The sequence below is a fragment of the Mizuhopecten yessoensis genome, unplaced genomic scaffold, assembly GCF_002113885.1.
Source record: "Mizuhopecten yessoensis strain PY_sf001 unplaced genomic scaffold, ASM211388v2 scaffold8821, whole genome shotgun sequence".
NCBI lineage: Eukaryota > Metazoa > Mollusca > Bivalvia > Pectinida > Pectinidae > Mizuhopecten > Mizuhopecten yessoensis.
The window spans coordinates 28,113-56,006 of NW_018407738.1; the positions used below are offsets into that span (position 1 = coordinate 28,113).

Below are 27,894 nucleotides of genomic sequence, written 5' to 3' on the forward strand. Positions count from 1 at the left end.
ATTGTATTTCACTTAGTTTACATGCTGATTTCCACATCACATCTAAACAATAAAATAAAGCTACCAGTACCTATGATATAACTCAGGTGACCGCTAAGGCCCTTGGGCCTCTTGTTTTTAGTTATAACAACTATCGATATAATATGTATAAATATAGATTTGTTCCAATATATACTAAAGATACATGCTTGTGAAAAGGAAATCTACTCTTACTAAATACTCGTCGAATTTATTTAAACAAATTTCAGTCTTTAAAAACATCAAGTTGTATGAATGCATAACCACGGACTTTATCCAATTCCGTGTACAATATCTAATTTTAAACATAAACTTAGTCCCGTGCAATTGAATAGATTCTTGATATATGAAATCCATTTAAAAGTCAGGTTTATAAGCCATTTACAAAACTGTACATGGAATTTCTCAATCATATTGGTATTTTTAAACCCCAACATTTCTGAGGAGTTCAAAGGATTGGGGATATTAATACATTAAACAATTTTAATAGGTCAATTGGTAAAATAATATTTCTATTTTTTTTTTATATATATAATGCATACATTGCTTTTTGAGCCTGTTCAACAAGTTTTGTTCTGGCTTTGCAGAAACTGCCATTATAATGAAACAGCTGTCCTAGAAACGAGTAGCTGTCATGTGTTTGCAACTCTTCACCAAAAAGAGTAAAACGAATATTTTGTGCAATTACTTTTACTTTTTTCAAAGATAACAACTTTAGTTTTATTGAGATTAACTTTAAGTTTCCAAATAGTACAGTAAGCTTCAAATTCATGGAAAGCATTCTGTAGACCTTTAGCTGTTTCTGACATAACAACTGTGTCATCTGCATATAGCAGAATAAATAATTTAACAAATAGACCCACGCGTTCTTGAAATAAATTATTAATATACTGGAGTTGCTCAACATTACTTTGCATGAAAAATTCTTCTAAATCATTTAAATATATTGAGAACAAAAATGGGGAGAGATTTTCACCTTGTTTTACGCCGATGTGACATGTGAAAAAATCAGTCATACCATTGCTAGTTTTTTCCCAAGATTTAGTGTTTGCATACAGATTAATTATAGCATTAAATATCTTTCCTGTGATATTATTCTTCAATAAATTCCTCCATAAACCTACCCTCAAAACAGTATCAAACGCTTTTCTGAAATCAATTAATGAATGAACAGAATAGCTTTTTACTTTTTGAAAAGTATATAGATATTAAAGCATGAAGGATAAATATATTTTCAGTTGTAGAATAGCCTTTCCTAAAACCAGCTTGAACATTGGAACAAGAAGTCTATTGTCTACTATAACGGAATTAGATAATCAGTTTTGACCACATCGGCCGTTGAAAAAAAAAGAAACTTTAAGCGTTTCACCGTGTTTCTTTCTTCTTTATATATACAATTAATATACAGTATTGTTTATCTAAAACAGATAAGGCCTAACGGCAATCCAACATATGGACTTCAGTATTTATTTACGTAAAACACGTATTTCAATTAATTTATACTTACATATAGAATAATATTTAATACTTTTAATTCGTTGCAATCCTTTTATCAAATGACGTATATTGTACCCGATAAAAAAGATATAATAATATATATATATATATATAATTTAGTCCGATTCTGCCCCGATCATGTAATTGAAATCCTTCTACTTCAACTAGTTCGTTCTCCTTTCTCCCACTTTTTTCTGATCAAAGGAATTATATAAACACTGGAAAACAATAGATGTGGGAGAAAGGAGAACACACCCTTCTACTTCACCTACTTCAGCATAGTGAAGATCATGTCATATATAGGTGTAGCGCTATGAAAAGAAAGGAACAGATTTTTTTTTTTTTTTTTTTTTTTTATCAAATATATCTTATACCTGATAATGATACTTAAATGTATCTAATATATACATTCATTAATAGATTTCTGCCCGTTCCTGCCCTTTTCTGTAAATCGTCGAACCCCTAGTCATGGCATTTCGGTGATGTTTTCTGCACCAAATCGCATATTTCCAGATAGGATGTGTCAAACAGCAGTAAATAACTCAAGAAATGTGATATTTCACAGTAATAAAGAAGTATTTGGTTCATAACTGGGTAGTATGGGGTAGTATTGGGTGGTATGGGGTAGTATTGGGTTATACTCGTAGTCACGGCACATTCGGTGATGTTTTCGGCACCAAATCGCATATTTCCCGATAAAATATGGCAGATGGAAGTAAATAACGTCTACAAAGGTGATATTTCACAGTAATAAAGAAGTATTTGGTTCATAACTTGGTCGTATGGGGGTAGTTTTGGGTAGTATTGGGTAATTAGACGCGCCCCACGTGCGTGACGATGATATGTTAACACCAAATATAGAGATTTTACGGGGTAATGTATAATCACACCTACTTTAGGAATAATGTTCCAATTTATAGACATAAACTGACTCACGAGAAGACACTTACATGAGATCAGACGACCTCAAGCAGGTCATATATGAAACACATGGAATGCGGACTGATGTGATTTGTGAACCGACCTCACATGTGCATATCACGTGCTTACACGAGTTCATAAGCACAAAGTAGTTACGATTTTCGCTGTTGAGCGAGTTTCGCTCTGTCGATTAAATCGTGCTTAGCTAACCTGGTCCGAATGACCATATATAGTGAGCGTATGCTGTGGCGCAGCGTCCGTTTTCCGTCGTCCGTTGTCCGTCTTCAATTTTTTCTTTAAAACCCATCTCCTCCTTATATAAACACCAGAGAGAATTTCAACCAAATTTTGTCCGAAGCATCAGTAGGGAAGGGCAATCATTTCTTTAAAAAAATGAGATTGGTTCGACCCCTGAGGCCAGGGGGGCGGCGCCCTGAAGGGGAACTTAGCTATATTTGCTTTAGAACGCATCTCCTCCTAAACGCCAATTGTCTAATTACACCCTGTAATATGACATATTACTTATTTCAAAATCTGTTTAAATGGCAACTCAATGGAGGCCCCTCATTAGTTGAAAGTCAGATATTGTGGTCCCAGTTGGGTTAGAACATAGATCTTGTCTGGTTTTGCGAAAATTTCATATAAAGATGTACTAATGAATTCAGTTGTAATGACTTAGATATAAAACCAGGTGAGCGATACAGGTTCAATGGGCCTCTTGTTGTTATATGTAAACAGAGACAACTGTCATTGTGTAAATTTTATCCCTCTGCAAAAAGTTCCGATTTTTTTCAAGGAAGATAACTCTCACCAGGATCAAATTGTTTGTTAAATGTAAAATAAATTAATTATAAAGCCATCTTTGGGTCCTGTTTGCTTTTAGCTTGTAGAAAATCACTTTTATCCGTACAAATTCAATAAAAAAACACTTTGTGTAACATATGTTACATATTTTGCGATAAATAAAATATTTGTAGGGTTAATTAGCAATGCTTCGTTTCATTTTTAGCTCACCTGCCCGAAAGGAGCTTATGCCGTGGCGCAGCGTCCGTCGTCCGTCGTCGTCAACTTTTTCTTTAAAACCTATCTCCTAACTCCAAAGAGGATTTCAACCAAATTTAGTCTGAAGCATCACTAGGGGAGGGCAATCACTTGTTAAATAAATGAGGTTGGTTCGATCCCTGAGGCCGGGGGCGGGGCCCTGAAGGGGAACTGAGCTAAATTTGCTTTAAAACGCATCTCCTGAATACCGAAAACATCATATGCCGAACTAAAGTTTATAAAATGTAACCTATGATTTATTTGCACTCATAGCATCAAGGCGTTTTTTTGCAATTTGTGCCAGATTTAAGTGCCTGAAGCTAAAACAGATAGGCCTATATATCTAATAAATATTGACGCGGCCATCTTTCTGATTCTTTCGATACGTACATACCTAGCTACTAGATCATTTTGATATGAACCTGGACTTGTGTTAGGAAAACCTGAAACGTTATTAGGTAGCCGACTAGATAGTGCGAAAGCAGTATAACAATAGTTCCCAATCTCGTCACGTTTTTATCCGGGAACCGTCGCCACTTTCCGTAAAATAGCGGAAAGTGTCAACGGTTCCAGATTGCGGACATTGTGCCCTCTGTCAATGCCGAAAATGGCGTTGACATTTTCACCAATATATTTCAGTTCGATTGATTTTTTGGCAACATTCTGATAGCTTGTTTGTGTTTCAGTATTATGTCGTTCTCTTTGAATCTGTTTTGGATCACACAAACCACAATACCATCTGATGCTCACATGTATATTGATATATTATTCATTCTTGGTTTCCACAGCATACAAATCCATCACCCCTTCCCAAATTCCCGTATTTATTCTGTTGTACATATTACTTCATTCCTGTAGCTAGTGTTGAAAAGTTGATTATTAAGCAGGTAACAAATTGACATAAGTGTCACGGCAATAAAATGTACAATTTGTATTACAATGTACATTTGTATTGTCAAAAAATTTGAATAAAACAAAATTTAAACCAAATCCTTGTCACTTTCTGGATTATTTGACTAAAACATGCTTGACATTGCTTGTGTTTATTTTGAAATTTCATTCCCGAATGATTGGCTTTTAATGCGCCTTCTGTATCCACATTTAGTTTTCGCTTGTAGACACAATGTTCATACACCGTGAGACAAGTTTGTGATGTACTTTCGTTTAGTGTGTACAAGAGTGTAGGGTTTTCAAGTCCTTGTAGAAAATTTCGGTTTGGAATCGGAGAAGAAACTTTGGGTAGATAACAATGATTATCACTCGTCTGCTTTTATTGTTGCCCAACGTCATCGAATGTAACCGTGGTTAACTGTTATCTACAGTTGATAGTTTTTACCATTTAAACATTTGTACAAATCACCATTCAATTGTCTCCCTTTGTCGTGCTCTGGCCAGTTCTCGCCTTCCAATGCCAGTTATGAATACCACTGTGCAGAATGTCGGAAAGTGATGCAACTTCGGTGAATTTCAGTATTAATTAGAATAACTCACGAATTATAAAACTGGCCAAGCGACACCGCAGTAAATTTGGGCTATAAATGATAAGGTGCAATTACATCCATTTCAGAATTCCCCCAAAAATATACATGCGTAAAAGATGTGCATTGTTTGGTTGCCTTACAAGCGTCAGCTGTAGGGAATTCCCTTCAGCTCAGGGGTAGAGCATCGGGCTGGAGAGCCAAGGGTCGCGGGTTCGAACCCCAGCGACGGCACTATCTTTATCACTATTCCTTGTCCTATTACATATCGGTGCCGTTGACCCTCCCCGTTCAAGGTTGGAGAACCCTTGGCGAAGAGTCGAAGAACCTGGGTTGGTGCTAGAAAAAAGGGAGGACTGGTGTAAAATATATGCATTGATTAGGTTGCGTTACAAGCGTCAGCTGTAGGGAAATCCCTTCAGCTCAGCGGTAGAGCATCGGGCTGGAGAGCCAAGGGTCGCGGGTTGACAAAATGCAAGCAGATTATTTTTAAATATGTGATATTGACAATAGAAGACGTTACATTTTGCAAAATGTTTTTACTGCATTAGGCTGTATTAGGATCTCCAGATAAAATGTTTGTGCTAAATGTAACATTTTATCTTGTCAATAACACATACATAACATTAAAACTAAGATAAGTGTGTGATATGGTCAGTAAATAATAATAAGACAAGTTGTTTTCAAATATTAATAAGGGTGAGGACCATTCAATACCAGATATTCAATAAGTCCGAATGATTTTTCGATCAATAAAACGTTTAAAATATAACTGAATATCTAAGAACTACGTATAATTACTGAACACATTCAATCCCACCTCATCGCGGAAAACACTTATTTATTGATATTCAGTTCCCTTATTTATTAAAAGGCGTTTGATGAGATTTGATGTGTAAATTATTTGAAGATTTAGTTTTCTCTCGATTACTACTTGTGAGGTAAATGCATATTCTTCAACAATAAAATCAACGTACCCCTCTAGTTTGTAACAATAATCGAGCTGTTTAAGTCTCTGCATTAGACTTAGCTTTACAGTGTTGTTGTCAAACAAATAAATTCGGTAGAGTATAAGGTCTTACCCCAACTGATTCTATCTTCAAAAAAACACCTGAAATAAGTTACCTGAGAATTTATGCACGATATTTTATCATTTTAATAAAATCATTGTTTTTTTCAGCTGTTATGGCGACTTCCAAATATTTGCTTCAACTAAGTTATAGGCCTGCTTATCTGTAAACAGGTTTCGTTGTTTATGAAATCACGATAAGAATAAGATAATTTTAAAATAAAGATAGCTTGTTCCCATAATTCAATCTGGTTACAACCTTATTTGCATCTCATCCTATCAAGTTTCGACATCTCACAAATGGTTATAGAACACAACACAAGATATTCTCTATATTTTGAATAGGCATTTTATTTTCATTTCATCACAATTTTAAGACGCATTTTGAAGCATTCATAATTTTTACACAATTGCTGTAACCTCGGCTCAGCACGACCTCACCTCAGTATAAGTGCAGTGTTATATGAGCCTGCACAAAAGTGGGAAATGATAAAGCAATGATGCATTAGGATGTTTAAGAACTGAATCTTACCTAGTGAATAAGGGACTTAATGTAATGAAGAATTTTTGAATTACATACATTGCCTTTCTAAAATCCCTATATTTAATTTTTTACATTAATTAACATTAAATTAGAAAGATTGATAATGATAGTTGCTCTTTGACTAAAGTAACGTTTAACCAATCGGGTATATATTTGCATTATCTAAGCCACATAAATTGCGTGTATGATGACAATTTAACAATTTTCACTTCAGAATGACTGCCACTTTAGTGACGTTCCCTTTATATTAAGTGATAATCAAACGGACTTCAAAATGTGGAAATTTTTATACCATCTGTTTAGCACTCGTAATATCTCAACTCTTCCTCAAATAAATTAAATCATATTTAGAATATTTTGACACATTCACATCAGCCTGTCTTTTTAGGAAGCGGGCTTCTGACATCTTTAGGGGCTCCAAAGGCTTTTGAATATTGTTTTTTGTCCCCGGAGATTTTGGTTTGAGGGTTAAGGTGGGAATCGGCCCGAGCTTCCTCCCTTTCCTGGATAAGTTTTCGTTTTAGTTTTCGTTCACCCGCAATGAATTCTCTGAAATAAAAATATTGAATAAATTATAAAGAATCCCATTACCAATATATAATAGCATTCTTTACTTCAGACGCATTTACTCATATCAGACATGTAGCCATTTTCAAATATAATTCAGGCGTCATTCTCATACTTCAATTTCTTGATCAAATAATCTTTTATTTTTTTAATCTTTTTCTCTTACGTCCTTTTTGCTTTATTTCATTATAAAAATGATAGAGAAAGTTTAGCTAACTTGATATTACTTAAATGTTGATCACGTACATTCATAGGTTATAATGCGAATACAAACGGAAACTGCACGGAAACAAAACCACATTTAAAGATATACCGAAATGTTAGCTGAAATCAATGTTAACTATTAGTTTCGCTTGATCCTCCACGATTGATAAAAAACAAAACACACCATAGTACATTCATTGAACGACAAATACACTTTTCGAAACAGAACCGAACAATGATCAAACTTACTTTCCAAACAGACAATGCTGCGTGATGTAATATTAGATATACGCCACAAAACAACGAAACTTCAGACACTATGAATTTTTCTTGTACAAACAGCTTTAGGTTTCAATTACATTGTGATCATAAACACGTGTTCAGGATAAGATTGTAAAAAGGGGAACTAATGTTTCTTGTTAAGTAATGTTAGGAACACGTCAATCAAAAGAGGCACATACAAATTTACCGGTAACTACATTAATTAACTGCAAGGTTTTCTTCTCTCATCTTTTGAAGACTATGGAAGAAAGAAAGCAGTCAAAACTAATTCAGGCAGCATGCAGTACACACAATACATACGTTCGCACAAATTCGTGTCAACAACGTAGACAACATACACAGACTAAACATACAATCTATGATTATCTGTAGTAAAGTTCCTTTTCGCGACCTGTCATCGAGTCGACATAGGCATTAAACAGAAGAGGAGTTGAGCATTGCCACGTAACAGGACGGACCGATGAATGGCTAGTTGCAAAAAGCTTACATACCACTCCCATTAAAGGCTGAAGAACTACGACAGTCCAGCCCGAGATACTCAGAAGAGAAGTTGTACAGGGCAGGCCAACCTCATTTAACAAGAATGAGTTTTTGAAGACCACCCCTACCATTTACGATTTTAATACAGACACGCCCCTTTCAACACGAGATACAGTGTACATGTCTTACAGACTGAATTAGGAGAAAACGTTTACACACCAACCTGACAAAAAGGAGATATATTTTTGCAATAATATATATTATATTATATTAGATTATAAATGCAAGCTATATAACTGATTTGCCATGTACCAAGATACCACACGCTTGGACGGTAACCCTGTGCAATACTTGATACTTCTTATGCAATACATTAATTTGTGAAGAAAAAAAACTGCACACGTTGCAAGAAGAAAAGTCGATTTGTTGATTTGAATATGGAGCAAAATTTGAGGATATGATAGAGCAGCAAATAAGTGACGTCATGGTAGACAAAGGCACTTATTGGTTTTCCACTTTTTCTATTTTTCTTCACTTATCACTAGATAAGACATTTAAGAAGAGCAGTAGAGAATGGCTGGATCCGGTTTTCACTAGTATGTGCCGGCATGTTGTTGAAGGAACGTTTGTTGCACACAAGCGTTACTGTAGTTTATTGTGTCTCACATTATCTGCCAGTGCTAGTTCTATGATCAAGTGATTTGGGCATTATATAACACGAATCCTGAGTAAATAACACTTTTCGCATTTGACATTGTTTTCCTTCCCTACGTCATAAATGCTTATATATGCACAATCTTATGTAAATTAGACTATGCTGACTTTTGACACATATCAAATTTGGTTTAATTTTTGATGTTACTCATGGTTATTTTGGTTATCTATAATCTTATCTTAATAAGGAACATAAATCAAGGCTATTTCACCAATTGTACTTCGTACGGAACTAAAAAATGTAATAAGCTTCGTAGAAATATCCATTGTAAATGGCGATTATTGTAAGCTTCATATGTAGAAAACGTAGAATATGTGCTACATAAATAGAGAACTTGAATAAAGCAAACTACATTTTAAGAAATGTTAATAAGTAACAAATGCAGAATAACATGAAGTTATTTCAAAAAAAAAAATGTAAAATATGAAAAGCTTCATTTTCAAGCGAATAGCACGAGCTTATTAATAGAAAATCACAGCCTGTTAAAATACTAATAAAAAGTGAACAAGCATAGTAATAGGACAGACACATAGAACGTTTCATAAATAAAGATACAGGATGTCGCAAGCTGTGTAAAAAGCAAATGTAGAACTTTACATGCTGCCTTTACAAAAAACGTAAGATATTGCAAACTTAAAAGAAAATGCAGAATATCACAAGCTTCATATATGTAAAATGTAGAATATTACATATCCAGTTTTCCTATATCTGAGAATTTGCAATTCAAAATTAGTATAGCTAGTTGAACGAAAATAGTGATCGTGTTAAAATCTACGACCAATTCACCCTAAAGACTGATAATCGTTTATTGTCTGATAATAGGCGAAATATTCGAGTCAAAATCCAGCATTACAGTTAGCATATAATCAACTCATGGTCGATTGTAAACAGGAGTAAACTTAGCATAACCGAACATATTGAAAGAAGAATGATACCGCTAATGATAGAGAAGATGGCTTGGGTAACAAAATTCTCCATTAATATACAAATAAAGCTTGACAAAAACTATCTAGCATCACAACGTCAACATAGCATGCAATGCACGGGTATTCCTTTACCTGTAAGTACCGGGGTACAGTCGCTCCATCCTTCTCACCCCGGTTTCTAACCTATCGATGCTTAACGTAATGTAAGTAATTGTCAGTTGGTTAGTACATGATCAAGTGAACAATATATTAGACTTTTTGTCTTTATTCTTTTTTATTATAACATCAGTCGATTGAGCTAAAACAGAAATATTTGAAATAGTTGAGGGTGCTATATCAAACTGAACACCATCTTTAACACTTTTCCGGAGTATATAAAAAATAAGGTGACAAAACATATGGCATGATATGTATTTAAACTATGCTATTCGTCATACATCGAAAACTTTAATACAAAATATATCTTGGCATTAGGTCCCCTTACTCTAAAAACGTTTTTTTTTCTTTATACTTGCAAATTGCATATTTCGCAATACATATACAATAGTGAGTATTGAAACAGGGTGTTATGATAAGAGGACATGAATTAATGTTAATTAAACGTTAGCTGACAAGAACCAAACCCAACAGGCACTCAGAAAATAAAAGTAAGTGAAGTAAATTATTGAAAGGTGTAAAATTAATTCACACGAGTTATTATTATGCGATACGTATATAAGATGTGGAATAGAATGTTGATACTTACAGAAGATCTACGGATCCGTCCTTGTTTGTGTCCAGATAACCCATGACGGAGTCTAATGCTGCACTGCTGATTGGGAAGCCCTCCAACTGTACAACATCAAATCGACATGTAAATAACTACAATAATTACACAGGGACATTGTTGGGGTAACCGTCCAACTGTACAACATCAAATTCACATGTAAATAACTACAATAATTACACAGGGACATTGTTGGGGTAACCGTCCAACTGTGCAACATCAAATTCACATGTAAATAACTACAATAATTACACAGGGATAGTGTTGGGGTAACCGTCCAAACGTACCACATCAAATTCACATGTAAATAACTACAATAATTACACAGGGACATTGTTGGGGTAACCGTCCAACTGTACAACATCAAATTCACATGTCAATAACTATAATAATTACACAGGGATAGTATTGGGGTAACCGTCCAACTGTACAACATCAAATTCACATGTAAATAACTACAATAACTACACAGGGATATTGTTGAGGTAACCGTCCAACTGTACAACATCAAATTCACTTGTAAATAACTACAATTATAACACAGCACCACAGATGATAAAGTACTCAAATAATACAACACTTGAATTCTACAATAGCTACAATTATTACACAGTCATATTGATCGGGAAAACATCGAACCTACCAACACTTGTCTGTGTCTATCTATCAGTATATTACTTATATTAAATTCTATGAACAAATGAAAAGCAGTACATTGTAAGATAAGCCATAAAGAAATAGATACACAAAATTCAGAAAGAAGAAACGCTTAACGTATCTTTTATGTGATGGCTTTTGTCTATAAATATAAATTATTGAATGAATATATTTAAAAACATCAGATTATACGTGTTGTATTAATATGTGTGACACATCTTTTGAATATGATATACATCCGATACAAAAATATTCTGTGTACTATATGCTTCAGACGACCACCTTCATGAAACTTGTTAAAATAATATTTTCCTCCAATTTCTTAATGCATCAAATGTAATATTAAAAGCGACGAAATGATCAAAAAATGTTCTCAAATGTATATTTCAACTATATCGGCTTACCTCAAAAGCAAACTGCATCTCTTCCCTTGTAAGTGAGTTATCGTTGTCCTTGTCAATCTTCAGGAAGAGATCAATGGTACGAAGATGTTCCTTCATGAAGAAAAGGATCCTGACTGGATCAATGTTAAAAATGTTCTTAGAATCTGCCTTGAAAACCCTGGCTTTGTTTAGAGGCAGTGCCATATCGTAACGCACTATAAACATCCGGATTTTCTGTATTTCTTCGAGTGTGCTTTTGAAGTCCTTGTCCACAACAACTCCCTGGAAACAGGCAAAGACATTGAAATGATAATTGTATCCATTAAATTACTATTCAAGTTAATCTAAAATGTAAAGGTCTCTTGTATAAAGCTATTAGTCAATTAACTTTAAAACATCTGACTATTGTCAAACGGTTGTTATTATAAATAAGCATGATCATGTTTATAGCCATTTACTAACAAGCAAATTCGTGGAATGTATATACCCCGCTTGCAGGACATATTGTAGGTTAACATTATTGAGGTTAGGTTTAAACAAGTGAGTATCGTGCTGACATAATTTATAGCTTGAAATTTGAAGAAACAAAAACCCCTATACCTCATTGAATATTCGTAAATATGCACAAATCACATCAATTGGCAAACTTAGCATGAGTTGGATGTGCGTACGGAATTGGAACAATATCTACATCAATTATCACACGAAAACCAAAGAGTGCCCGAGATGGGTGGAAAGACAGGGGAACACAAACATTGTTATCAAGTTTAAATGAATTTGGCTAATATTTGCTAGAGTTATTAAGCGGAAACTGCAACTGATTGAAGGGGTTTTCAAACTTGGCTGAGCCCTTAATGCGTTGAACCCTGTTACTAAGTTTGAAAACAATCGGATAATATTTGCGAGAGTTAATGAACAGAAACGGTAGATGATGTTTTTCGTTATTCAAGGGCCATAACTCCGCCAAATGGGGTCCGCTGAAAATGGTCATCGAACTTGACCGAGCCCTTAAGGCATTTAACCCAGTGACGTAGTTTGAAGAAAATCGGTTTACATTTGTTGTAGTTATTGGACGGAAACGGAGCGGGACAGACAGACAGACAGACAGACAGACAGACAGACGGCCAAACTCAAATTAATATCCTCCGTTTCGGTGAAAACGGGGGATAACAACACATGTAACCAACGTCTGTGGGGAAAACTGCGACAGAAAACATTATAAAAGAGCTAAAGAAATCAAACTTTGCCTACCTCGATATCTAATTCCGTTAGACTGCTTTCCTTAGCATGCAGTAACCGATTCAATACGATGGTGGACATCGGGGCAGTAATTGGGTTATGTGCTAGCTAGAACAGAATATTTCACCAAAATATAAAACATAATATATAACAAAATCCAGTTTGTTTATCGGCAAATCATATAAAGGGTATAGTTAAAGCTAAAATGAATACAAGAACATATATGTCTGATGTTATTGAAAGGGGACTTGATCTATATTGGGACCAATTGGTAAAGCATATGCAATTATATTTATTTCCCCTTGCCTCAAAGTTATTATTACAGAATTTTGTCATAGTTGTAAAATGACATTCAACGATTCTATTTTCTGATGTAATTAATGAAGGATACTCAATATATTATCTACATCGCACGATTTTTTTTACAAATTATAGCTTACTCTTAAGGAGGCCAGGGTCTTGTTTTTCTCCAACCCTTTAAGGAGTTCAAACAGAGCGGGCGGATGTACACGGTTGTTGGCCAGATCGAGGCTCATCAAACAGGAGTTGCTCTCTAATACTCGAGACAAGGCAATACACCCCTCAAATCCAAAACCATTCCAAGCTAGATTCACTGTGGTCAACTTTGTGTTTTTCTGAAAATAAATTGTACAAAACAAATGCGTCGTTGTAAATCAGTGTTTACCTGTATACATCAATACTTTGTATCATACGTAACATATACAGGATCTTACATGAGTTTCCATTTCATTTGAGATTTATGAAACAAGTCTTAGAATATTTCAATTTAGCGAGCCTCTGGCGAGCTAAACAGAAAAAAATCGTTTTTATCACATAATCATTTTTATATCACATAATCAAAATTTGTGGCATTTGTTCGTGTCTGTGATGTCATGTTCTTGTCCTAAGCGTGACGTCACAGTCGAAACAATTTAAACTTACAACCAATCACAGGGATGATAGGTAATATTACATTGGTTAATACGCCAAAAAATATGACATGGTATATTCACTGGATAGCACAATACATTATGTGATAAAAAGTTTTACTGGTAGTTAATTTTATCAATATCATGACCTCTAGATCTGGTGGATGACACAAATAAACCACTCACCTCTAATCCCTGGGCTACCCCTATTGCACCATAGCCTCGTATGTGGTTCCAACTCAGGTCAAGACTGACCATTATCTCGTTTTCCTCTGTAATTAATGGAAATCAACTAGTTATCTAATGTTTTATGTTAGCATTATACAATGTACCAAAACCGAAGAAATAGGATACTCGTAAATATGCACAGAATTTTACTTAATACAACAAAACTGATTCGATCAGTAGATATCTTAGTTTTAAATTCATTGTCCTATACCTGAACCTAAAATCACTGTCTGAACCAGGAACTCAGTTTTCAGTTTTTAACCTTGACCTTGGAATTCACAGCCATCACCTTGAACTCAGAAATACATTCCTATACCCTGAACTTGGACCTGGTTATGATTTACTGTTTACCTACAGGTCTTGTTTTATTCATACTTGTACGACCAATTTGTTTTTCTGAACACTTTCACAGATATACATCGCCTACTTACTAATGGCATGTCCAATCATGATGGCGCTTTCTCCAAGTTTGTTCTGTGATAAAATCAGATCACCGATACTTTCGTTTTTCTAAAACAAAAAACCCATGATTATCAAATTGATGTTGGGGATGTGTCTTAATCTATGTTTTATATGACAAAACTTATATCAAGACTGCTACATATAGAAGATTTTGTATGGCAAGTGATATCTCTCGATGAATTCATAGTTCAAGAACAATATGCAGCTAATGTTCTTTGTGATTTACATTTTACAGCTAACAAACTGGAAACAATACAGCCAGTAAAACATAATAAGCAATTTTGCCTGATATATAAGCTTCCACAATGGAGCCGACCAAATATCCTTAATCTGAAAACCACATTATAAGGCTATTAAAAGGAAAGTAAATCCTCTATAACACCTATTTGGCATAATAAGAATTTCTACATGAGTGATTGATTCGGTATAATCACTGTCCTATATAAGTGGATGATTTGTTCTTAGGGTTTAGTCTATAAAAGGGCTTGATTCGGTCTAAGTAATGAGTTTACTTGATAAGTCTGGTCTTAGCAATAAGGAAACGTATGTATAGCATGATGTGAATATACATGGAGTAGAACAACCTTTTGTTATAACATAATTCACATAACCAGTTCTTTATGACAAATATTAAACAATGAAGTAAACCCTGTTGTTCTAACATTGTACTATTCCAAGAGCATTTCTAATTACCTCGATCACTTTTGCAACATGTGGGGCGTCGTTGTCATCTAAGTTATTATCTGCGCAACACAAGAAATGGATAAAAAAAATCAACATTAGAAGAAAACAAACCATGTATATATAATGAAGTTATCTTTGTTACTGACGTAAATCTGATCAATTTTAATGGATTAGATGTTTGGTATTATGAAACAGCAAATTGCACGTTCTATCTACTGATCGAAAATACCTAGTAAAATTAGGATTAACATATTGGATATTTGAAGTACCCAAGTTTTAAACTATCAGTTTGTATAGTTATTAAAGCCATTTAGTTTGTTAACGATTACATTGCCTTCTAGGAACTCTAAGTTGCTTATAACATTTCCTGATTACTGTTTGTTGTTTACTGTCAAGTACTTAACTCCTGTACATGTTAAGAGAAAATACGTGTGTTTTATATACATGGTGTATCCCTAATTAATTAACAGTTTCATATACCTGTACATAGTGTATCCCTAATTAATTAACAGTTTCATATACCTGTACATGGTGTATCCCTAATTAATTAACAGTTTCATATACCTGTACATAGTGTATCCCCAATTAATTAACAGTTGTATGTGCTTGGTGTATCCCAAAATAACTAAGAGTTATATAAACATCGTATACCCTTTACTAATTAACAGTTTTATATACAATGTACAATGTGTATCCCCAATTAATCAACAGTTGTATACACAATTTGTATCCCCAATGAATTTACAGTGTACCCACAAACATGATTGGGAAAATTAAAAAAATAAACAATTAAAATAATAGCTGTATTTTACACACACGATGAATCACGTGACAGAGTTTTTAAACTTTGTAAACATTTAGTAACTACTAACTAGGAGAAATAAGAAATATGCATTCTTTATTTCCTGTTTAAGGGAAAGCGACCAATAGTTACTACTTTTGAGGGTAGATTGATGATGTTATTAAACAATATGTACATTGGTCAGATGCTCCTCACTTACCTCCTAAATCTAGTTTCCGTAATGTATATGACGTTGACAAGAATTCGGCCAAGTTTTTCATTGGTGAACCATGAAGGTTGCATTTTCTCATTATCTAACAAAGTTAAAGGTGTTATATAATTAGTGTTGTCGGTGGTTTTAACCGTGTCTTCATAATGTAGATAAAGATATAGAACATACAGGATAAAATGTGGTAGTGAAGTAAAACTTGATGTTTAACTCGAATAAAAAAAATCATTTACTTGTTGAAACATCATCAAATTGTCACCGTTTCAAGAATATCCTAATCAATTAACCAGATGTTTATTTGAAATGTAAACTATTATATTCAAACCCACAGACCATATGCATATAAACCAAAATAATTTAGTTGATGTTTACGACACACTTGCTGTGCAGTTTTTGGATGATATGTTGATATACGTACTAGAGCACTTAGATGTTTGTTTGCTTTCAGTATTTGACAAAGGTAGTTGACCTCTTTCACCCCAAGTTTGTTTCCGGACAAATCAAGTTCTAATATGTCAAGGCCATTCTGAAAAAGATTGTATAGCAATGTTACATTGAACATAGAAAACATGTACAACACCGTAAAACGGTGTGTGTTTTTGCATAGAAAATATATACAACAATGTAGAATTCCACAAGAAATCATGTACAACACTGCAACATAAAACACACGATAACACATCTTTCTAATGTTTTGCATATACTTACCGCGATACTGACGAAAATGGTCTTGAGTTCCCGGGCTGACAACTGAAGATCGTCTATTGAGAACACCGTTTGGCCAAACTGCTGAAGGACTTTTTTTATTGGAATTAACCCCATTCGTTTGCATGACTTCCGGTATAATGCACGGGATTGTTCAATCTGTGTAGCATAACGCTCCGTTTTTGGTATATCTATTTAAAACATGATATTTCATGTAAAGTTATAAGCTTGTTGTCGACGTCTAAAAAACTGTTCGTACTCCAATATGTCAGGACCTTACATTAAGGTCAGGATTTGAGTTAAGTTATCTCGCTTAGGTAGGAAGACGCATAATGTCGATATCAAAAATTAATTTGCGTATTTTTCAGTATATGTTAGTTTTATCAATGCATACCTTTTAGCATACATTTCAATTTATCAATACCTACCAAATGATGGACATCTTTAATAAAGTCAAATCTTCGGCAGAAATCTTTTTCTGCAGCATAAATTCTAGACTACATTCGTATGAAATATAGGATGGATATTTGGAATGTCTATTAAGGTGGCAGAATCCATGTGTTAAGCTGTTTGAACCATGTACATGAATTAGACTAATGCTATCACACTAACGCCATCATATAAACCACAATAAACATGGAACATTACAGCACCAATTAGTTATCTCGACAAAAAATATTCCATTTTTTTTTTTGAATATCTTAATCACACATTTATTTTGTATGTTTGTGGGGTTTTTTTTCCTTCTTTTTGTTTTGTTTATGCCAAATTATTTATATTTATCAACAATGCAATCATTAATAAAAAAAAATTAGAAAAATGTCGAAAACAAAGGTAGTCTATAAAATACATTTCCTGTATATCAATCAAATAAATCTGGTGATTAATTTCCAGCTTTTGAAAACAGTAACAAAAATGTACTAACAGTGAAATCAGGCGTGTTTGCACGAACTGTAATTGCACTAGCTATTATTAGTCCGGATCATGAAACACTAGACCAAAAATCTCATTCTTAAGAGATAATAATTAAACGAAATGTATTTTAACATTTTGATAATTGATTATAGACCTAACCGTAATATTTGTTCCCGGTTAGGTTGGGGGTAACCAAGAAAACGTTTAAATGTGTCACAGACTAAATGTATATGCACAATATTAAATATTTATATTGATATATATATATATATATCTTTAAAATAAGAAATGAAAAAAATATTAAGAATTTATAATATACGTCTCACTTACCTTCATCATCTTCATCAAAATCGTACGGTTCATTAGGATCAAATGTTGGAGTATTTTCAAACGTAAATTTTGTTTTCCTCTTCCTTAGCGGAGGTCTGAAAGACGCCCGAGATAGATTCCGGGACTCAAGTGGAGGACTAACCGTTTCAGGTTTAGGTGTAATAGCCGAGAAAGCATCCTTGTCGTCATCTTTCTTGTTAGGTGATGCCAGAGACAGAGATGTTTGTTTACGTGAAATTGTCTTTGAAGGAGAATAGGGAAGAGGAGGTAACTTCACGTCAGCCATGAGGGAAAGATCGCTGTCTTCTCGGTCAAAGCCTAATAATGTCGACAAAATGAATGAATAAACTAGTTATAACGACAAAATTACAATCCGGGTAAAACTAAAATAATAGAGCATTAAATAACAGGTGATTTGGACAAAAATAACAAAATCAATGTACAGGTTAAGATAATTAGCGTTAATTTCCGGCAAGTAACGGCAAAGTTATACATGATAAATGTATGAGTAATAGGGTCAATTTGTTTAGCATTCATGGTCAGGTAAACCAAAAAGTAGGAAGGCAATAATATATTGCTTATAACGACAAAATGATTGGAGCATGGATGATATGGACAAAATAAATATTGCTTTAACGTGCATCTAAGCCAGTAATTATGAAAAAATAGCACGGCAGAACTTGCAAAGCGCTTATTCAATTGCTATGTTATCAGCAAATTGAACACAATTAACAATGAAGGTGAAATATCGTTTCTTCACGCTTAACACAAAGCAGGTGTCAGTTGTTCAACATGGACGCTGACAAGGAACAGATAAAGTTATAGTTGTACCAATTAGTTACAAATATGTTTATAAATAACATGTACAATATCGTTATGAGTACAGGATTTTTGGTGTAAATAAAACACACTATAGGTAGACGGTGTCCTGAATAAAGCTACTATCTAGAAGATTTATAGCATCTGATAAATGACGTCCCTTACGTCCTGTTACTATCACCTGTTAAAAGTACTTGAAAACGAGTATTGTTTCCGTATCAACACCCAGAGTACAAGCTGTCGTAAAGATTGTAAACATATTACACGTCACCCAGTAACGTTGTATCTAACTTAACACTGGAGCTATATAGCGTTATGAAGCTTGCAAATGTCTTTGTGCTTTGATCGAGATTATTTGATTATTTAAAAATAGCTTGAGTTAATAACATAAATTTGACCAGACAAGTTTACGCCGACAACATTAAATATTCTCAATTAGAACACATGAAAATCAAGAAAATTGAATAACGTTGTGACATATATATTTAACACTAGCTAGTACTAGTTATAATATCATGAGGCCTGCAGATTTGTGTGGGATTTTGTCGATATCATTTCATTCTTAATAAATATCGTGAAAAACAATTGACGTATACACTTGACCTGACAAGTTCACACAAATAACATTGTATGTTCCTTTTACGCTCCTATTAAGAATACATAAAGATCCACAGAGAAATTCACAGCGTTGATGATGCGTCTCATTCACAAGCGTACCTCAGGTCCCTTGATTCAGTAATAATATTCCCGTTGAATCATTACACCGATCAACACTTGTCAGGCGTGTTCAAAGGAACACCGTCAACGTGTCCAGTTTCCTGTTCAACCTGTTCCTCGGAGTTTCATTTTCTGATGAATGTCTTAACCTGGTGACCAAGTGATCACAAACCACATATATAGAGGCTAAAGATCAATGTAGTATTGGACCTAACACAAACAATAAGATTGGAGGTATTAACGGATAAGGTTTATGTGTTTTGGTATAATCCAATGTATTTACATCTATCTTAGAGTGCGACTTAAGTTGCGTTAACAATTAACCAGTTGTAATAAACACCTTGTACGTATAACATAATCAATTTCGCTTTGGAGTTTTAAATTAGTCACCTCAAATCAAAACAGACTTATTAAATAATATAAATTACAAATCTGTTTACATTAATACGCATGTAATCCTCTCTAGAAATTACCGATACTAAGTAAATGAAATGACGAAATGTCACGGTACATACATATTACTTTAAAAGAGTTGCAGAAAATCATTTTAAATAAATCATTTCTACCACCACTACTATGTCCACCTATGCGTACAATGTTGTATATTTCCTGTGGAAATGACCTGTATAACGACTAACATTGCATTCCGCATCAACGATTTGTTTCTCCGTTCTTTATTATGTCCGGGGCGGTGAGGGTAAATATTTATAACAGAAACATGTATACAAATTATCGATTAAACACTGGGTAATTTCCTGGGCTGTGTAATAACACAGCACACTGTCCTTCATAACTGAACCTGAAATTTCAATAGCGGTTTATATCAAAGTGTCAATGTATAGTACCAGATTAATGATTAATGGCCATGTACTTGTCAGTTACATATAAAATCATTTCTGTGCGCAACCATATGCGTCAAGTGAACAATGAAAATAAGTTTCAGTTCATTTTTGATGAAATAAACTGAAAGAAATTAATTTCATTACCTCCCGCGATAGTTTGTTCTAGCGATATCAACAATAGGCCTTACACTAGAAAACCAATCTGGTGGGTAGATTTTACTGTATGCGTTGTATATCTGAATGTGAGTATATCAACAACACCAGTTCAGATATTTTAAAGGTATTTTGTATATCGGTTTTAATTAGAAGCTTCAGTTAATATTTCCCTTCTTATATAGGACTCGTACATTTCTGTATTTAAATATACCTGCTCTTATATATTGTATACGGTATTCAATAGCATTTACTGGTTTGGTATAATATCATTTTCAAATGAGTTCCATATCACATGCATTGTCAGAAATGTTACGCGAGTATATCGTAGTTGATAAGTAATTCGCAACTAACTTATAATATTTTATCTACCATCTAGGGATACCACACTTTTTGAAATTATCAGTAGACACCACAATTTTTCCCCTATCGTATATAATGTATGTAAATTTAATCCGACGACTTGTGAAGTCATTGATATAAGATTGATCTGTGGTGCTGAAAATGAATTTCTACTCATGAATTATAATTAAACGTTAGGGCATTAATATTGAAGAGATTGTCACTTAAGTCACTTAAGTTACTAAATTTGCTTCGATCTTAAGTAATGTAGAAATTCTGTTTACATGGTATTAGCATGTGCGTGGTATTTAAAGGGTTGAAACGTGTACCTGCTTTTTGGGTTATTAGCAACGATATGTAATGATAATCCTGATATATTTCCTATCATGATACATACCGATATACTGATGTACAAACATTGTATTTACTATAGCGACATGTGCTGCTATAACGATATAAATGTACTGAATAATGATGTGTAATGGTATAATCAAAGTGATTTTCACTCTTAAACTGCATGTTGAAATATAATATTTGATCTGCAATTGAGGTATATTAATTTTTGAAAACTTCACTAAGCATAATCATTTACATCTCAGTGAGTTTTACTCTGAAACTTGTTGAAATATATTGTTGTTGTTTTTTGGTGTTTTTTTTTTACAGTAAGTAAAACAAAACATGTTCTTCCTTATTATCTTTTCTATATACTGGCGACGCACGGCCTACAATGTACCTACGTATAATGTGCTGACATCAACTATCAACTACCTACAAATGTATACAATTTATATTAAGTAAAATAATACCATCTTCTGAGGTTTTTTTTATTAACTGTCATACTGTTAAAATAACAGATATGGTAATTGATTCAGAAACCGACAAATAACATGGAACTTTATACCATTCTATACATCGGGTAATGCACAGCAGCTAGTACTAAAACAATTAGGTTGAATTTACCATCCAGCTATTACTATGTTTAAGTTGTTCTGTTAATACTTTACAGGTATTGAGAAAAAATATAATGTCTACATGTAATTATCCTAATATACCCAGTCATTGAAAGATAGCTATCTTCTAATAACAATAGGAAAGAACTCCAAATGGCTAGTACTAGCGTCCGTAGCAATGCGATCAATTACCAGTACTCTTGCCATAGTGTCATTTAATATCAACATATATTTTGTAAGTGAAATACATATCAGAGCCTCTGATAATCACATTAAAGACGGGATATCAATGATTGAAGAAAATATCTAAATATTTAAAAATAAATGTAAATGTCATGTTTGTTTATCCATAATTTAAGATATTTTGAACCTTTCAACAATGTCCCTGACCGGTAATCTAACATTCTCAGGAAAAGTGCTAAAATTATACCAATAGTATATGTAACATGATATTTAGTTACGCCACAAATGCATTTCATATTATTCACATGGCTCATTTGATAAACGGATTAAGAGTATAGTTTCAAATATGTATTGACGAGCAAGGTAACCGCGAACAATACTTGTATTTAAAAGTAGGCTGTGCTAGTTCTTACCTTAATGAAAGTCCATATGGGTGGATTTTTTAAATGTATCAAAACTTAGTGATCGATCATATCTAACAAGAACAAACTTTGTGTTTGGTACATACCAAATATAGCTACAACAAAAACGAGGACATTAATTTTACATAAAAAAATAAATGTTTATATGTTGCATACAAAAATAATGAGGTTGGTCACGATTTCAATAAAATAATGATAATTTCAATTCCACGATTTTAATAGTTTTTTAGCGGTGACTCCGATGATATGTTAATGTGCCGTACGCTAATGGAGATTTTAACGACTAAATCTCGGTAACATAAACTAGTGTTGTTATCTTTATATCTAGGTATAATTAAGTCGTTCTGGTTGTATAAACAGGTCGTACTAATATCGAATTCGCTTTGAAGTTTCAGCTAGATTTCAATTCGATAGTATCACCACAAAAGGGTAGTACAGAAATCGAACGTTTTGCCATTTGAACCTTGTTATTTTCTTTGTCAACACTGGCACACGTAGGCTGTCATAATATTGTCCAGATTTCAATTTTCGGCCGAACCAACGAGGTCAGATATCAGGCATCTTCAGCATGGTCTATTATTTATCTTACCCTGGACAGGTGTATCCACACTTTTACCGGTGTGAGATTTCCTTTTCTCTTACCCTGCAAAGATGTATCCGCACTTTTACCGGTGTGAGATTTCCTTTTCTCTTACCATGGACAGGGATATTCACCATTTTACCGGAGTGAGATTTTCTTATCTCACCCTAGGGTTGAGACAAGATCCATGTGTTCTTTGCACGTTCTCAACAATTGTATTACGTCATAGCAACAATACCATGACGTCACGGCAACAATACAATGACGTCACGTCGACAATTCAGCCGTAACACATCAACATTGTCTTGCATTGATGTAACGTCTATATAAAATACATAAGTGGGTAAATAGGGAAGGGTAAGAGAAAAATAATTATTCACCCCCTTGGGAATGAGACAGGGTGATCTCAACCCTCGGGGTAGGATTCTTAAGCTGTCAAACACTCGGCAAGCCTCGTGTTTGACAACTTAAGAGTCTTACCCCTCGGGTTGAGATTACCCTGTCTCACCCTCAAGGGGGTGAACGATTCTATTATTCTATTACTCTGGACAGATGTATACGCACTTATACCGTTGTGATATTTCCTTGTCTCACCCTAGGGTTTAGACGGGGGTATTCCCTTATTCATAAAAATGGTATGACGTCACTTCAACAATACAATTACGTAAGGTCAACAATCCATCAACGTCACGTCAACCCTGAACTTAGCTTGTAACGTTATCATTATATTGTGTATAGGATACACATTGTGAGAACAAGGTAAGAGAAAAAAAATAATTCACCCCCTTGTGGGTAAGATATGGAAATCTCAACCCTCGGGGAAAGATTCTTAAGTTGCCAAACACTCGTCAAAGCCTGGTGTTTGACATCTTAAGAATCTTCCCCTGGGGTTGAGATTCCCCGATCTAACCCACAAGGGGGTGAGAGATTATATTAATGTCTACCAGATATGACCGTATAGATATGTATTTGTTAGCCAAATAACAGGTTTTATGTAAAGCTTAACCGGATTATCCCGTCAACAGTTCCCAAATAAGCCCTGATTTTACAGACAAGAGAACGTCACACTATCCACTGTACGCTATATCATAGAATACACATCACGGCTGACACCTTGCGTAAATAAATGGCATTTAGTCAACAAACACCACCAATCTACACTTAGCATTTATCTAAATAAGAATCATTCGGATTAGGCTAATAGAGAATCGTCGCCATTTTACGTTCGAATATTTTACAATAGCCGCAAGGGTTATGTATACAAAGAGAGTGTGAAAATAATTAATCTATATGACCTTAATTTAATATCACAATATTACTGTTATAAAACAGCTATCAATTCATTCCAGGTACGCCTTTCACCAACATCTCGACATGGGCATTAGTTATGCTTACATAACATAGGTTTTTAGGTCACCTGAGACAAAGTCTCAAGTGACCTATTGCGATCGCCTTTTGTCCGGCGTCGTCCGTCGTCCGTCGTCCGTCGTGCGTCCGTAAACAATTTATATTTTCGACTTCTTTTCCAAAACCACTGAACCAATTTCAATGAAATTTTGCAGGAACCTTCCATGGACAACGATCAACAAAATAGTCAAAAGTCAAAAAGGGTCAAATTGACTAAAATTTCAAAAATCTTCTTCTCAAGACCCAGATATGGTAGAATCAAATACTCTTCATAGATGGAAGGGTCTTAAGGTGCTTTACCAAAATGGGGTATCACTTTTCCCCCTGGGGAGGGGGTAAACTTTACTATAGTTTATAAAGGGAAATCACATTTTGGACCAACATTTGTTTAATTTCCATCGGAAGTAATTCAATTTGGGTTAGCATTATCAGTATCAGGTACCAGTTTGATAGTATGCACATATAAGCCATGACTGACCCTCAGGGGCTGATGGGTTGGGTAAAAAAGGGTTGAATTGACTGAAATTTCAAAAATCTTCTTCTCAAGACCCAGATATGGTAGAATCAAATACTCTTAACAGATTGAAGGGTCTTAAGGTACCTAACCAAAATTGTGAATTTCATGACCCTGGGGTCTCACGTTTCCCGCTTGGGAGGGGGTAAACTTTACTATAGTTTATACAGGGAAATCACATTTTGGACCAACATTTATTTAATTTCCATTGGAAGTAATTCAATTTTGATTAGCATTATCAGTAATACGTAACAGTTTGATAGTATGCACATATGAGCCCTGACTGACCCCCCGGGCTAATGGATGGGGCAAAAAAGGGTTGAATTGACTGAAATTTCAAAAATCTTCTTCTCAACGACCCTGATATGGTAGAATCAAACACTCTTCATAGATGGCAGGGTCTAAAGGTTTATGACCCTCGGGTCTCACGTTTACACCCTGAGGAAGGGGGGGGGGCGCAAAATGTATTATGGTTCCATTATGGCAAATGATACTTTGAATATTACATGTTAATAACTTGATTGGAATTATAACCATGAGTTGACAGTTTGATACTTTGAAAATTTTGAGCCAGCCCTACCCCCAATGGCTGTAGGGTGGGGCCCAAAGGAGTCAGTGTGCTAAAATTTCTTCATTTTTCTTGTTTAGAATCAGAGGTGCTAGTTTCAAATACTTTTTAGTCTTAAATCTGTATGCTATATATTTAATAAGGTGGTTTTATTGTTTATTGTATAAATATATCAGGTGACCGTTAAGGCCCATGGGCCTCTTGTTGTACTTACCCGAGAAATCCATGGATAGCTGATTTTAGGAGATTATTGGGTTGGGATAGTATGACTGTATTTTATAGCATAGCGATACCTCTGACTATGGTATCTGACTGGCCTCCTATTGATTTGTGTGTGCATATTTATGTCAATATGGTCTCACAGACACGTTATGAAATTTTAAAAACAATATTTCTTACTAAAATTTAGTACAACTCATTCTGAATGCTTTAAGAAAGCAAAGCTTAACTCATCGGCACTATCAACGTGGGAAGAATTGGTCACTGAAATTCAGAGGAAAGGAAGCATATTTTTCATGTTTTCCTATATTTTTTAAATTTTAAGTAAGCCGATAATGTAGAACGAAAAACAAAAAAACATACATTTAGTTATTACATATTTTTACAAAGTATTATTCAAAAATCATACATATGGAATGTGGAATAGAGCATATATAGTACTGTAACACCCGTTTATACTGAGTACTATTATGACGTCATAGATTCGACGAGTTATTGTGACGTCATACATTTTGTACATCATTTCCTCTATTTCCGAAGAAGCAAGACGGATGTTTCTTCAAACAATTGTTGACTTCCACCTTTGAAAAAGGCCAGGAGGCCGAAATATTGGGACTTGAATGACATTTTGTTCGTTTTTTCGCTCTGTTTCGTTTTTACTTTTTCCAAAAAAGTGATATTCATATAAAACATATGCAATACTTTCCTACTTTTTATTGCACTAAAACCCAAATATTGTACTAAAGGGATCAAAATGATCGCCTGAAAACACTAAACACACCTGATATTTCTGCTAACAGAAATTTGCAAATTTGCAAAAAATGTTGACAAAGGTTATAAAGATTGCTATCACTGGGTCCCAACATCGTGTAAATTACCATATAGGTAAACACTTATAAATTACCTTATAGGTCAACACTTCTAAATTATCATATAGGTAAATACTTGTATATTTATGACCACACATGTCAACACGTTTGAATTAACATACATGCCAACACTTGCATGAACTTTAAATATGCCTAAAAAAAACCATGAATTTGATTAATCTAACGTCTGCAAATATTAACACATTATTTAGCAATATCATGAGTACTCTAACCCACCAAACTTAACATCAAAATCAACATGTGATATTCAAACACTTTTACAATATTTGATTTAGTGCGGGGGAAAAGGTTAAACATGGATAAGTGCTTATCTGGTTAAATCGACTTAATGAGGAACAATGCAGTCACACACAATTGATATGAGGCACATGAGTAATTAGCATCAACTGGTTTTTTTCTTGTGGGAAAAGATAATAATTTGAAAAAAACTTTTGAAAAATATGTAAAATTCAAACCTTCATCGTATTGTTCTTCTTCCATTGCCATGGTAATCCGGTTTTCCGTATTGCACTGTAGAAATTATCCAAGTCCTATCGGACAGATTTCCCTGTGACACTTGTATTGGTACTTAAGGTACTAATGATAGAACATGTCAAATCAACATCTAAGTGATGGCAAGCAATCACGTCCACTCATGAATCCACCACATATATTTCAAAATATGTTTACTACACTGCAAATGTTTTTCCTTGCCCATTTTGTGACATCATAATACACATCCGTATGTCAACGAAATCCATGATTGGCGTCAAACGGGTATGTGTGTCGGCTCCGATGACGTTGGTTGGGAAATCATAGCTTGTTCTAATAGCTGTCTATTGAGTCAGGGTGGCATCACATCACTTGACGCCGTTTACAGGCTAACTCATTCGTCATATATATATTGTGCCGACAGTGTATATTTAACTCTACTAACATTTACACTAAATCCTTTTCGTTTCAGGTGAAAACAAGAATGACAGACAAAAATTCAAAACGTACTTTTCAGAATTAACCGAGTTGAGTAGGGGAATCAAAAACATCCATTACCGTCGGTCTATTTTGACTTGGACCTTTAAACCATGTTGAACTAACGACTTAAATAGTCGATGCGGTCCATCGATTTCAGCATGTCAGTCAGGGCCTCGACTGTGATTCAGGAAATACTGAAATCTTATTAAGCAGTTTCCATATCGCATTAGCAACGATGTACTTATTTAAAGTGAAGCAATTGCATCAGGCACAGTAATTCACTGTTA

General features: G+C 34.3%; 1 protein-coding gene across 4 annotated transcripts; it reads right to left on the bottom strand.

Annotated features, from left to right (window-relative positions):
* Nucleotides 1-6,357: 6,357 nt before the first annotated feature.
* LOC110456677 (leucine-rich repeat-containing protein 74B-like) lies at nt 6,358-27,781 on the bottom strand. Of its 4 annotated transcripts, none has more exons than XM_021507550.1 (14): nt 27,112-27,781; nt 18,051-18,368; nt 16,809-16,996; nt 16,519-16,626; nt 16,092-16,185; nt 15,100-15,149; nt 14,376-14,454; nt 13,903-13,988; nt 13,228-13,422; nt 12,800-12,895; nt 11,570-11,830; nt 10,488-10,573; nt 9,875-9,934; nt 6,358-7,117 (listed from the first exon to the last, which is right to left on the bottom strand). In XM_021507550.1, exons 1-14 carry the CDS (start codon nt 27,140-27,142, stop codon nt 6,940-6,942), a joined length of 1,830 nt encoding a protein of 609 aa, XP_021363225.1. In that variant the 5' UTR covers nt 27,143-27,781; the 3' UTR covers nt 6,358-6,939. The 4 variants fall into 4 exon arrangements, with proteins under 4 accessions (XP_021363225.1, XP_021363227.1, XP_021363226.1 ...); XM_021507552.1 differs by lacking the exon at nt 27,112-27,781 and adding an exon at nt 19,587-19,666; XM_021507553.1 differs by lacking the exon at nt 9,875-9,934 and adding an exon at nt 7,809-7,859 and having other exon boundaries at nt 7,032-7,117.
* Between the last annotated feature and the right edge of the window lie 113 nt (nt 27,782-27,894).